This window comes from Gopherus flavomarginatus, chromosome 4 (assembly GCF_025201925.1).
Source record: "Gopherus flavomarginatus isolate rGopFla2 chromosome 4, rGopFla2.mat.asm, whole genome shotgun sequence".
Classification (NCBI taxonomy): Eukaryota; Metazoa; Chordata; order Testudines; family Testudinidae; genus Gopherus; species Gopherus flavomarginatus.
Genome location: NC_066620.1, coordinates 3,157,356 through 3,168,294, shown reverse-complemented (window position 1 = coordinate 3,168,294; position 10,939 = coordinate 3,157,356). Strand labels below are relative to the sequence as shown.

The 10,939-nt window shown below is 55.4% G+C and overlaps 2 protein-coding genes across 3 annotated transcripts in view; one reads left to right on the top strand and one right to left on the bottom strand.

Moving 5' to 3' along the window:
• Positions 1 to 3,648: 3,648 nt before the first annotated feature.
• Positions 3,649 to 6,842, top strand: MEA1 (male-enhanced antigen 1). The gene is made up of 3 exons (XM_050951270.1): positions 3,649 to 4,003; positions 5,738 to 5,846; positions 6,065 to 6,842. The coding sequence occupies exons 1-3, from the start codon at positions 3,710 to 3,712 to the stop codon at positions 6,226 to 6,228; spliced, it is 567 nt and encodes a 188-aa protein (XP_050807227.1). The 5' UTR covers positions 3,649 to 3,709; the 3' UTR covers positions 6,229 to 6,842.
• A 2,896-nt stretch (positions 6,843 to 9,738) lies between these two features.
• The window catches only part of PPP2R5D (protein phosphatase 2 regulatory subunit B'delta), a 41,408-nt gene continuing 40,207 nt past the window's right edge, over positions 9,739 to 10,939 (bottom strand). For both annotated transcript variants that reach the window (XM_050951211.1, XM_050951212.1), the window contains exon 16: positions 9,739 to 9,994. In XM_050951211.1, the coding sequence (XP_050807168.1) occupies positions 9,857 to 9,994 (138 nt within the window). In that variant the 3' untranslated portion in view covers positions 9,739 to 9,856. The remainder of the gene's footprint in view (positions 9,995 to 10,939) is intronic.

Sequence of the window (10,939 nt, the reverse complement as noted above, 5' to 3'; positions counted from 1 at the left end):
TTTGCAGCGCTGTAACTCACTCCCCGTCCACACTGGCAAGGCATGTACAGCGCTGTATCTCCCTGGGTACAGCGCTGCATGTACTCCACCTCGACAAGGGGAATAAAGAGAACAGCGCTGGAGTGCCAGTTTGCTGGAGCAGAGGCAGGCAGGGGGATGAATGTCCACAGCTACTGTTTGCTTGAGGAGAGAAGCAGCATGGGCTTGCAAGGGGGGCTGGAGGGTCCGTTTTGGAGCAGCTGCTTATCTGATCTGTGAGGAAAACACAAAAGGCTAGTTGCATTTAGTGAATGAGAGAGGGGTGGGGGAAGGGGTCAGAACTTGCAAGGCAGGTTGCTGACACAGTGTCAGCTCCAAAAATTCACTCTCTCTCTCTCCCCCATGCTCCCTGTCACACTCCACCCCCACCCCCTACTCTTGAAAAGCACGTTGCAGCCACTTGAATGCTGGGATAGCTGCCCATAAATACACCACTCCCAACAGCGCTGCAAATGTGGCCACACTGCAACGCTGGGAGCTGTCAGTGTGGCCACACTGCAGTGCTTTCCCTACACAGCTGTACGAAGACAGCTTTAACTTCCAGCGCTGTACAGCTGCAAGTGTAGCCAAACCCTTAGAAAGAGGGTTGGATACTTTTACTGATGAGATTACAAGTTTGGTTGACAAAGGTTTACGGTGATGACATAAGATACTTCTTTTTCTGTAAGGCATATGACTCAATACCACATTATAGTCTGATTAAAAAAATCGGGGTTATGCAACTCGATGTAGCACCTATTTAATGAGTTAAATGCAGACTGAAAGATCTCCCAAAACAGTAATTGTAAACAGAGAATCAGCATCCAATGGTGTGTTTCTAGTGCAATCCCAGGGAGATCTGTTCTAGTCAATGATTTAGAAGAAAATATACAAACATTGCTGGTAAAGTATGTACATATCACAAATAATGTTAAGGACAGGTTAGTTCTACAGAGTGATCTGGGTAGCTTAATGAGCTATGCTCACTTGAACAACATAAGATTTCATACAGCTAAATACAAGGTCATACAGTTAGGAACAAAGACTGTAGGCCACCCTTACAGATTAGGGGATGGTATCCTGGAGTGACTTAAGAAAAGGACACAGAGTGAGAGGGGAGGAGGGAGGGGCCATGGGGGGCATTGAGGGGCTATGGGGAGGGGTCTGGGGGTGTCAGGGGGAGATGGGAGGGGCTATAGGAGCTCCTAGGAGGTGATGTGGGGAGGGTGAGGGGAGGAGGGAGGGGCCATGGGGGGCATTGAGGGGCTATGGGGAGGGGTCTGGGGGTGTCAGGGGGAGATGGGAGGGGCTATAGGAGCTCCTAGGAGGTGATGTGGGGAGGGTGAGGGTCCAGGGGGCTCTGAGGGAGTGAAGGGGGGGCGAAGGGGGGAGGGAGGGGCCATGGGGGAGGGGTCTGGGGGTGACAATGTAACTACAATACCCATAAGGCCTGTTCTGTGACGTCATCCCCATTGGACAAATACGAATTTCCGCGTCCGGTGGCTAAAGCAGGAAATCTCGCTCCTGCCTGGAGAGCGGGGAGACCCGGGCCCGGGTTTGGTGAGCGGCCCCTGCAGGCAAAGGGGAGCGGGAGCCCGGGGGGGGGCCCAGCACAGGGGGGGGGGCAGTTGAGGGGGGCCCAGCACAGGGGTGTGTGTGGGGGGGGGGCAGTTGAGGGGGGCCCAGCACAGGGGTGGGTGTGTGTGGGGGGGGGCAGTTGAGGGGGGCCCAGCACAGGGGTGTGTGTGTGTGTGGGGGGCAGTTGAGGGGGGCCCAGCACAGGGGTGGGTGTGTGTGTGTGTGGGGGGGGCAGTTGAGGGGGGCCCAGCACAGGGGTGTGTGTGTGTGTGGGGGGCAGTTGAGGGGGGCCCAGCACAGGGGTGTGTGTGTGGGGGGGGCAGTTGAGGGGGGCCCAGCACAGGGGTGGGTGTGTGTGTGGGGGGGGGCAGTTGAGGGGGGGGCCCAGCACAGGGGTGGGTGTGTGTGTGGGGGGGGGCAGTTGAGGGGGGCCCAGCACAGGGGTGGGTGTGTGTGGGGGGGGGCAGTTGAGGGGGGCCCAGCACAGGGGTGGGTGTGTGTGTGGGGGGGGCAGTTGAGGGGGGCCCAGCACAGGGGTGGGTGTGTGTGGGGGGGGGGCAGTTGAGGGGGGCCCAGCACAGGGGTGGGTGTGTGTGTGGGGGGGCAGTTGAGGGGGGCCCAGCACAGGGGTGTGTGTGTGTGTGGGGGGGCAGTTGAGGGGGGCCCAGCACAGGGGTGGGTGTGTGTGTGGGGGGGCAGTTGAGGGGGGCCCAGCACAGGGGTGGGTGTGTGTGGGGGGGGGGCAGTTGAGGGGGGCCCAGCACAGGGGTGGGTGTGTGTGTGGGGGGGCAGTTGAGGGGGGCCCAGCACAGGGGTGGGTGTGTGTGTGGGGGGGGCAGTTGAGGGGGGCCCAGCACAGGGGTGGGTGTGTGTGTGTGGGGGGGGCAGTTGGGGGGGGCCCAGCACAGGGGTGTGTGTGTGTGGGGGGGGCAGTTGAGGGGGGCCCAGCACAGGGGTGGGTGTGTGTGTGGGGGGGGGCAGTTGAGGGGGGCCCAGCACAGGGGTGGGTGTGTGTGGGGGGGGGCAGTTGAGGGGGGCCCAGCACAGGGGTGGGTGTGTGTGTGGGGGGGGGCAGTTGAGGGGGGCCCAGCACAGGGGTGGGTGTGTGTGTGGGGGGGGCAGTTGAGGGGGGCCCAGCACAGGGGTGGGTGTGTGTGTGGGGGGGGCAGTTGAGGGGGGCCCAGCACAGGGGTGGGTGTGTGTGTGGGGGGGGCAGTTGAGGGGGGCCCAGCACAGGGGTGGGTGTGTGTGGGGGGGGGCAGTTGAGGGGGGCCCAGCACAGGGGTGGGTGTGTGTGTGGGGGGGGCAGTTGAGGGGGGCCCAGCACAGGGGTGGGTGTGTGTGTGGGGGGGGGCAGTTGAGGGGGGCCCAGCACAGGGGTGGGTGTGTGTGTGGGGGGGGCAGTTGAGGGGGGCCCAGCACAGGGGTGGGTGTGTGTGTGGGGGGGGCAGTTGAGGGGGGCCCAGCACAGGGGTGGGTGTGTGTGTGGGGGGGGCAGTTGAGGGGGGCCCAGCACAGGGGTGGGTGTGTGTGTGGGGGGGGGCAGTTGAGGGGGGCCCAGCACAGGGGTGGGTGTGTGTGTGGGGGGGGGCAGTTGAGGGGGGCCCAGCACAGGGGTGTGTGTGTGGGGGGGGGCAGTTGAGGGGGGCCCAGCACAGGGGTGTGTGTGTGTGTGGGGGGCAGTTGAGGGGGGCCCAGCACAGGGGTGTGTGTGTGTGTGGGGGGCAGTTGAGGGGGGCCCAGCACAGGGGGGTGTGTGGGGGGGGGCAGTTGAGGGGGGCCCAGCACAGGGGGGGGTGTGTGTGGGGGGGGCAGTTGAGGGGGGCCCAGCACAGGGGGGTGTGTGTGTGTGGGGGGCAGTTGAGGGGGGCCCAGCACAGGGGGGGTGTGTGTGTGTGGGGGGCAGTTGAGGGGGGCCCAGCACAGGGGGGTGTGTGTGTGGGGGGGGCAGTTGAGGGGGGCCCAGCACAGGGGTGTGTGTGTGTGTGGGGGGCAGTTGAGGGGGGCCCAGCACAGGGGTGTGTGTGGGGGGGGGCAAGGCCCAGTGCTGGAAGTCTGTGTGGGGGTTGGAGCGTCTTTGACCCAGTCCCCCTGTAGGCTGAGGCGCTGGCGCATGGCCACGGAGCTGGTGGCTGCACGGACAATGGGCCCCGAGCGGATCTGTCCCAATGAGCACGAGGAGCTGGGACCGCAGGAGGTGCCTGAGGGAGCCGTGGACCCCCCTGGAGACTGGAGCAGCGAGGAGCCTGAGGAGGAGGAGGAGGAGGGGGGCAGCAGTGGCAATGGCTACTTCTACCAGCCCCTGAGCCAGGATCCAGAGCTGGGGTCGTGGGACCAGGGTTCGCTGGCAGCTGAGGGGACACAGGGCCCTGCAGAGACAGCCCCTGGCATCCAGGAGCGATTGCAGGTCACATGGGGCTGTCTGGTGTGGGGGGGAGTGTGCAGGACAGATGGGATGCACCGCTGCCATCTTGTGAACTTATCAGTAAATTGATAGTCTCAGCATGGCATGAGGAGCTCTGTCCCTCAATTGTTTGAGGAAGCAGAATCTGAGAGCACCCGGCTCCCCCCGCCCCCAATGCCCTGTAAGCCTAGGGGCACCAAACTGCATCACTGGAATCAGGAGCTCTAGTCCTCGCCCTTCCACTAGCTGCTGTAACTATTCCTTGCACTTCACATCCCGTATGAGTCATGGACTCCTACTGCTGCCTTGGGGCTAACCTATCGATCCCCCTTTCCACAGACAGTGCGAATGAGAGCGGCCACAAGGTCACTTCTGGCAAAGCTGGATGGAGAACTCTGATCTCTGCAACTTGGCTCTGTTACATTATCTCCTTTGTGTCTCTCCTCCCCCCAGTATTTCAGAAATAATAGTCTGTGACCCACACTAACACAGTACGGCTCGGTCACCTTTTAGCAGCTGGACCCCGTAGAAGTTCATGGCTCCATGCTGAGAGACCTTGTTCTTAGCTCGAGTGGCAGAGGCTCATGCATTTACGCTTACAGAGCCAGGCTTCAGTCCCTGCAGGTGACAGTAACAGGGCAGTTGTTGTCAAATGTAATTGCCAGACCACAGTCTGCTCCTGGAGGCAGGAAGAGGAACCAAGCATCATGGAGCCTGTAGTTCCACTGCTGCAGTCTTTCAAATCCTTGTGTAACCCAGCCTCTCATCAGCTGATCCTGTAGCTGGCCTGGTAGAAGGCTGTGCTGTGGCTCTGGTTTGAAAGCTGCTGCTGACACTTGAAGTGATAAAATATACACTGATGAAATGTTAGGGCCCTGCAGTAACCATTGGGCTGATTTTAGATTGCACTTGTTGTATTTTAGAAGTGAATTGGGATGTTGTGTTAATATTGGCTTCCTTACTTCTGTAGTGTTTGCATTTTGGTTAATTGGAGCAGGCCCTTCATGAACCAGGAGTGGCAGGTTTTTGAGTGGTATGTGGGAGATTGCCTATGTGTGCAGAGCGGCAGACCCTGCCTGTAAACTCCAGAAAGGACTGAACTTGATTTAATAAACACTTTTCCAGAAAATATGCCACATAGCACTAATGTTGCACCTTTAGTTTAGTGGGGGTGGGCAGACTGCCTTGGAGCACGGTAATGAGTTGTAGAGCCTTCACCTGGTGTCCTTTGAATCCTGACCAGCTCAGCAAGTGTTAAAAGTTCCCATCCAATAGATGTTTATTGTATAGATACGATGGGGGGGAGGGGCAAATGTTACAGACAGGTCGTTATGCTTTGCACTAGTTTGCAGGCTCTTCAGGGCCAGGCCTGTCTCTTGCTATGCTTGTACAGCACCTTGCACAATAGGGCCCTGAGCTCAGCTGGGTTCTTTAATGACAGCTCTTTCAGCAGGGCCTAGAATTGCATTACTCACTCTAAACTTGTCAGCACTAGCAGCACAGATTGTGGCACAGGGAGGAAGGGGAAGTTAAATCAAGACAGACCAAAAATCCTGACTTAGTCTTTTATTAAATCTCATGATTTTGGGGATCTGACTTAAGACTTTTTGGGGTGGCAGTACTGGGGAGCATAGGCAGGGGTTGTACAGGAGGATGGATGCAGGTAGGGGGAGGAGGGGACCATGTTTCTCTCCTAGGCTTTGCTGAAACTTGTGAGGATTTTGTTATGCACTGCAGATGCTGAGGCTGCACCTGCCGGACCCCCCTGTGGATAGCGAGGAGGAGGAGGAGGATGACAACGGAGCTGCAGCTCAGAGCAGCCGAAGTTCCATCCCTATGGATCCAGGTCAGAGAATCCCCTTAACTCTATTCTACACTGAAGTGGCATTTGTTGGGGATAGAGAAGGAGGCAGCTTTCTCCTGCTGGGCATTGTATCAGCACCAGGACCTGGCTGCTTGGAGGTGGAGCAGAGTCCCAGAGCCCAGCTGGTTGAAGGCTTTGGGCCTGGGCGCTATCTCTAGCAGCAGCATCTGGTCTCATGCTCTGACTTTGTTTGGGCCTAGCACACGTGGAGTTGGTGAAAAGGACGATGGCTGGCGTGAAGCTCCCTACCCTGGGAATCCCTGCGTGGGCCAGCGAGATCTCGGATGATCAGTGGACGGCTATGGTGCAGCGAACGCTGCAGGCCAGGCAGAGTCTCAGCACCTCTAGGCCGGAATGGAAATGAAATGCAGAGCCAGGGTCAGGTCCCTATCAAGAGAGCTGAGTACAAAGTGCTACCCTGTGCACTTTAACCTCGGGTTATGTATGGCAGGCAGACCACCACCATCCTTCTCTGGATGGGTCAACGACCTTCCCCGGCGCTAAAGTGCTGAGATGTTCAGTTTGTCTCCCACTGAGGAGATCTGTTTCCTTGTCTCTTCCTTTCCCACTCCCAGCCATTGGATAGTTTGATGTCAGTTAGTGTGGTGTCCTCATGCTCGCCCAGTCGTAGTTCTCTGCCTCCACGGAACTGGACTGTCTTCATAACCTCCAAGGGCAGACCGTTAGTGGCTCTAGCTAGGTCCGTCTGTGAGGAACAACAGGTCTGCACTAGGTGCCCATGGATCCCAGTGAGGGAAAGGGTATCTCCCTCCTCACCCATGCATGTGCTGCCCCCAAGTTCTGTAGAGGGCAAACAGCTGTGCTATACCATGTCACAGGAGGTGAGTCCAGTGTGTTGTCTTTTCAAGAGATCCATTTTATTTAGTTCTGTACATACAGGGACATCTGTACAAAATCCAACACTTTTTCATACTATAATGCTCTACTGAAAATAAAGTACACCATATGTACATATGACCTGTAAGCAGTTTAATACTTGTGTCCAGGGGGTGACTGCATTGTTTAGTTTTGCTTTTCCCTCATGAAGAGAGGGGCTATGTGAGAAGTGGCAGAGGCTGCTCTAACTCTGTCTGTGTGAGTGGGGAGGGCACAGACTGAATATGAGGAAATGTTGTACAAAAGACAACAGAGGCCTGGCAGACAGTTACCAAGGGCTGTGTCCTCATTGTAATTCTGTCGGATGATAGTTCAGCAGAGGTGCAGCAGGCACTCAACCCTTTCTCACACGGCCCCACCTTACACATATAGGACACAGGAATGAATAGGCAGCAAACAAAATGTAATGTTGAAGTACTGAACACACTTCCCTGCTCCCCAAGAAGAGGGCTATGTATTTGTCTAAGTCATCCAGCACACACTGCTCTGGTACTGTGCTGCAGCGTACAACCCACCCAGGCAGTGGTGCTGTCCTGGTTAGACATGGAAAGTTTCACTGCTACTTGCTTCAGGACAGGCACCAGAGCCCACCCCCAGGAAAATCCTAGCCTGAAATGCAGCTACAGCCTCCATCTCTTCTACAGCCAAACCACTTCTCTACACACGTTCAGGCCATCTACTCCCTCTGCACTCTCCATGGGGGCGGTGCCTGCTCCCTGGAATCTTCTGGTGCACTTCAGAGGTGGGAGGACAGGCAGCTTGCTTCATAGGCTCTTGCTAATGTGTGTGACAACCAAGGCCAAGCCACTTCTTCCCACTCCATTTCCTCAGCCCACGCCCCTTTTTGCTCCACCAGTGTTAGAAAGGGCTCAGCCACCCATTCCCACAGACTCTTCTCTACCTTCCTTGCCCCGACTCCAGGGTAACAGCTGCTACAGAGCCAGTGGAGGTGCTGGGCCAGGCATGTAGTAAGTGTTGGCTCTATGTTAACACTCACACTCAAAGTAAGCAGTAACCTTCCCCAATCTGTGATTCATGGATCCAGAAGAGACTTGAAGTAGCCCCCAGTGTAAAGCTGATAGGAAAGGCTGTTCTGTTTGGGGCTGGGAAAGGAGAGAGAAAAATCTCCAAAGGATTAAAGAACCTACTATATAAATTACCATCCCCTCCACCTCTGCTGGGGGAGACAGGCACATCCAGCATGAGGGAATTCAAAAGAATGTGAATGAGCCAGGGTGTGGAAGGAATGACTTAGGAAAAAGCTGACCAGGGCAAGGGGGAGGGGAGATACCTGTGAAGGGTTTAAACGAGAGGAATTTAACATGAGTTAGGGGTGGGAATTAAAAGTAGGAGCAGTGGGGTGAAGTTAAGAAAGGGAAAACAGGCTGAAGGTAAGGAGTGAGAAGTAGGAGGCTAGAGCACTGTCTCCCAAGGGGAACCCTAGCAGATAGACACCACAGAGCTGGAGCGGAGATGCTTTAGAGATGCAGAGCAGACATGATACTTTTCCTTTTGTAACGTTCCATGATTTGGAAATGCAGTTAGGGCTTGAGGGGGTTGGCTGGTGCTGTCAATCTATGTTATGAGTGAGGCCGGTATTTGTTTAAAGGTATAGCAAACCCACTCATGCCCTTTAAAAACTAGCCTCCCCAGGGTGACAATGGGGAGAGCTGTGACACAAAATTGAATGCTCAGGAGAGAACCACCGAAACACTGCAGCACCCCGGCCAATAGCACCCATAGATTACCTGCCAGGATGAAGGCCCTGGGCTATTGGCAAATACATTCCTAATGATGAAATAGCATAACTAGTCCCTTCTATGCTACAAGAGAACTAACAGCTGCACAACAGACAAGAGAACTAGCTGCCTACATGGCCAGCATAAGGTGAGCCTTGATCAACACCTGCAGCAGCTACAGATTCCAAAGTGCAGAGCAACAGAATGCTTCCAAACTCAAAGTGGCCCAAGACACGCCTATCGCTTTACTGCCAGCACAAGCTTCCTGGACCGGACGGCTGGTGGAGCGATGGAGCAGCAGATGCCCCGTGATATGACAACGAACTGAGGCTAGCACAACTTGGGGTTGAGTATGCAGACACATCACAGAGCAGGGACACATTGGTCACGTGCCCCTGGAATAGCATGTTAAATTCGGGCACATCATTACTGGAAATACAGTGACAAGTTTGAGGGAACTCAAGATGGGAGCAACAATGGTTGGAGAAAATGACCATTTTTCCTCATTAGAGTTTGGCCAATAAAAACCTTCGGGGGGTGGGGGACTTATGCTAAACGAAGAAGGGAGAGGGTAATTACATGAGGGGGGTACAAAGGAATAGGGGTAATGTGCTTACATTCAGACTGCAGAGCACTTCACCCAGGAAAGGATTAGCCCACCATACGGTAGGCAGGGAGGAGGGGGAGAGAACAGACAGGGGAGATTCAGTTAAGTAAAGGATAAGTTAAGGTAAATACCTGTTCTCTTGGCAAGCCAGATTATTAACTGGTGGAATCACCTCCCATCGAGGACAGTTACAATTCGACTGGAAAAGGCCCTTGAGAATCCACTGTAGTGAACAAAGCTGCCCTGTGGATAGACTTGAGTCAACCAACCGAGCCTCTATCTACTGTCATGGCTACAGGTCTCTGATGCACAGATGGAGCAGGGGGTGGGTGTGGAGGATGGACCATGCACAGGGCCTTGGGCCGTGTGCAGAACCATGTGATGTAGGCTCTGGCTGAGGAATCCCATCCAGACACTGAGCATTCGGGGGAGGCTTTGGTCCTGCGTCAGTAAGCAGCAGGGAATGGAATGACTCCTGCCTGGAATGATGCGAAAATGGACTGGCTGGGCTTCCTTTGCAGACGCACACACAAAACAGCGTTAAAGGAAAAAGCAGGAGGATGTGACAATGCAATGAGATATGAGGTACAATGTAAAACCAAATCTACCCTGAAAGAATGAGAATGGCGTGGACAGGCACAGCTCACCATGTTCATTCCCTAGTTATACATTAGAACCAAGTGCATTTCTGGGTACCCCTGGGCGGAAAGGGAGGGGGGCCAGGCCTCCCAGGGCAGCTCCCTAGCCCGTCAGAGCGCCTCTTGGCTTGAGGTGAGGAATTCTTCTGCTCTCTTGTGGGCCTCCAGGGCTTTTATAGTGTAGACATCCTGAGGAAGCTCAGATTTCCGACGCAGCAAAACCTTCTCCTTCTTGATGTCTTTCAGCATCTAGAGACAAAGCCCACAGTCAGCGCTCTGCTTCAGGAGATGAACTAACCTCCCACCCAGCGAGAGTCCCAGGCCCCTCACTCTCACCCAGATCAACTTTGAGCATCTCCCCCTTCCCCAGCCCAGAGGGAACAAAGGTGGCTCTTGCTCACGTGGCCCTTGCCTCACCCTGTGAGAAGCGACAAAGGGGAGCAGTAACAGCAATGCTCCACCCAGCTGCCTAGGTTTAAGGAAGCCCTGCTTGCTGGGGAGGGATTCTGCCTACTACCCAGAGCCACATGCGGCCCTACCAAATTCATGGTCCATTTTGGTCTATTTCACGGTCATAGGATATTGAAAAATATTAATTTCATTATTTCAGCTATTTAAATCTGAAATTTCATGGTGTTGTAATTGCAGGGTCCTGACCCAAAAAGGAGATGGGGGGGTCGCAAGGTTATTGTAGGGGGGGGTTCGCAGTATTGCTACCCTTACTTCTGTGTGGCTGCCGGCGCTGGCACTGCCTTCAGAGCTGGGCAACTGGAGAGCGGCGGCTGCTGGCCGGAAACCCAGCTATGAAGGCAGAGCCACCGCCAGCAGCAGTGTAGAGATAAGGATGGCCTGGTAAGGTAGTGCCACCCTTACTTCTGCACTGCTGCTGGCAGGGTGCTGCCTTCAGAGCTGGATGCCCAGCCAACCCCCACTGCTCTCTGGTCACCCAGCTCTGAAGGCAATACAGAAGTAGGCTGGCAATACTACGACACCCCTAAAATAATCTTTTGACCCCCTGAAACTCCTTTTTGGGTCAGGACCCCCAATTGAAGAAATGCTGGTCTGTCCTGTGAAATCTGCATAGTATCGGGTAAAAGCACACAAAACACCAGATTTCAAGGTCTGTGATGCATTTTTCATGGGCGTGAATTTGGTAGGGCCCTAACTGTAGAGACACTCCTGGGCTCACATGGG

What these genes read in the sequence shown, in the direction of transcription:
- MEA1 (XM_050951270.1), top strand. Translation starts at nt 3,710, where the DNA reads ATGGCCACGGAGCTGGTGGCTGCACGGACAATGGGCCCCGAGCGGATC. An exon ending in GCATCCAGGAGCGATTGCAG is followed by an intron (nt 4,004 to 5,737) that starts GTCACATGGGGC and finishes TATGCACTGCAG; the next exon opens with ATGCTGAGGCTGCACCTGCC. An exon ending in TTCCATCCCTATGGATCCAG is followed by an intron (nt 5,847 to 6,064) that starts GTCAGAGAATCC and finishes GTTTGGGCCTAG; the next exon opens with CACACGTGGAGTTGGTGAAA.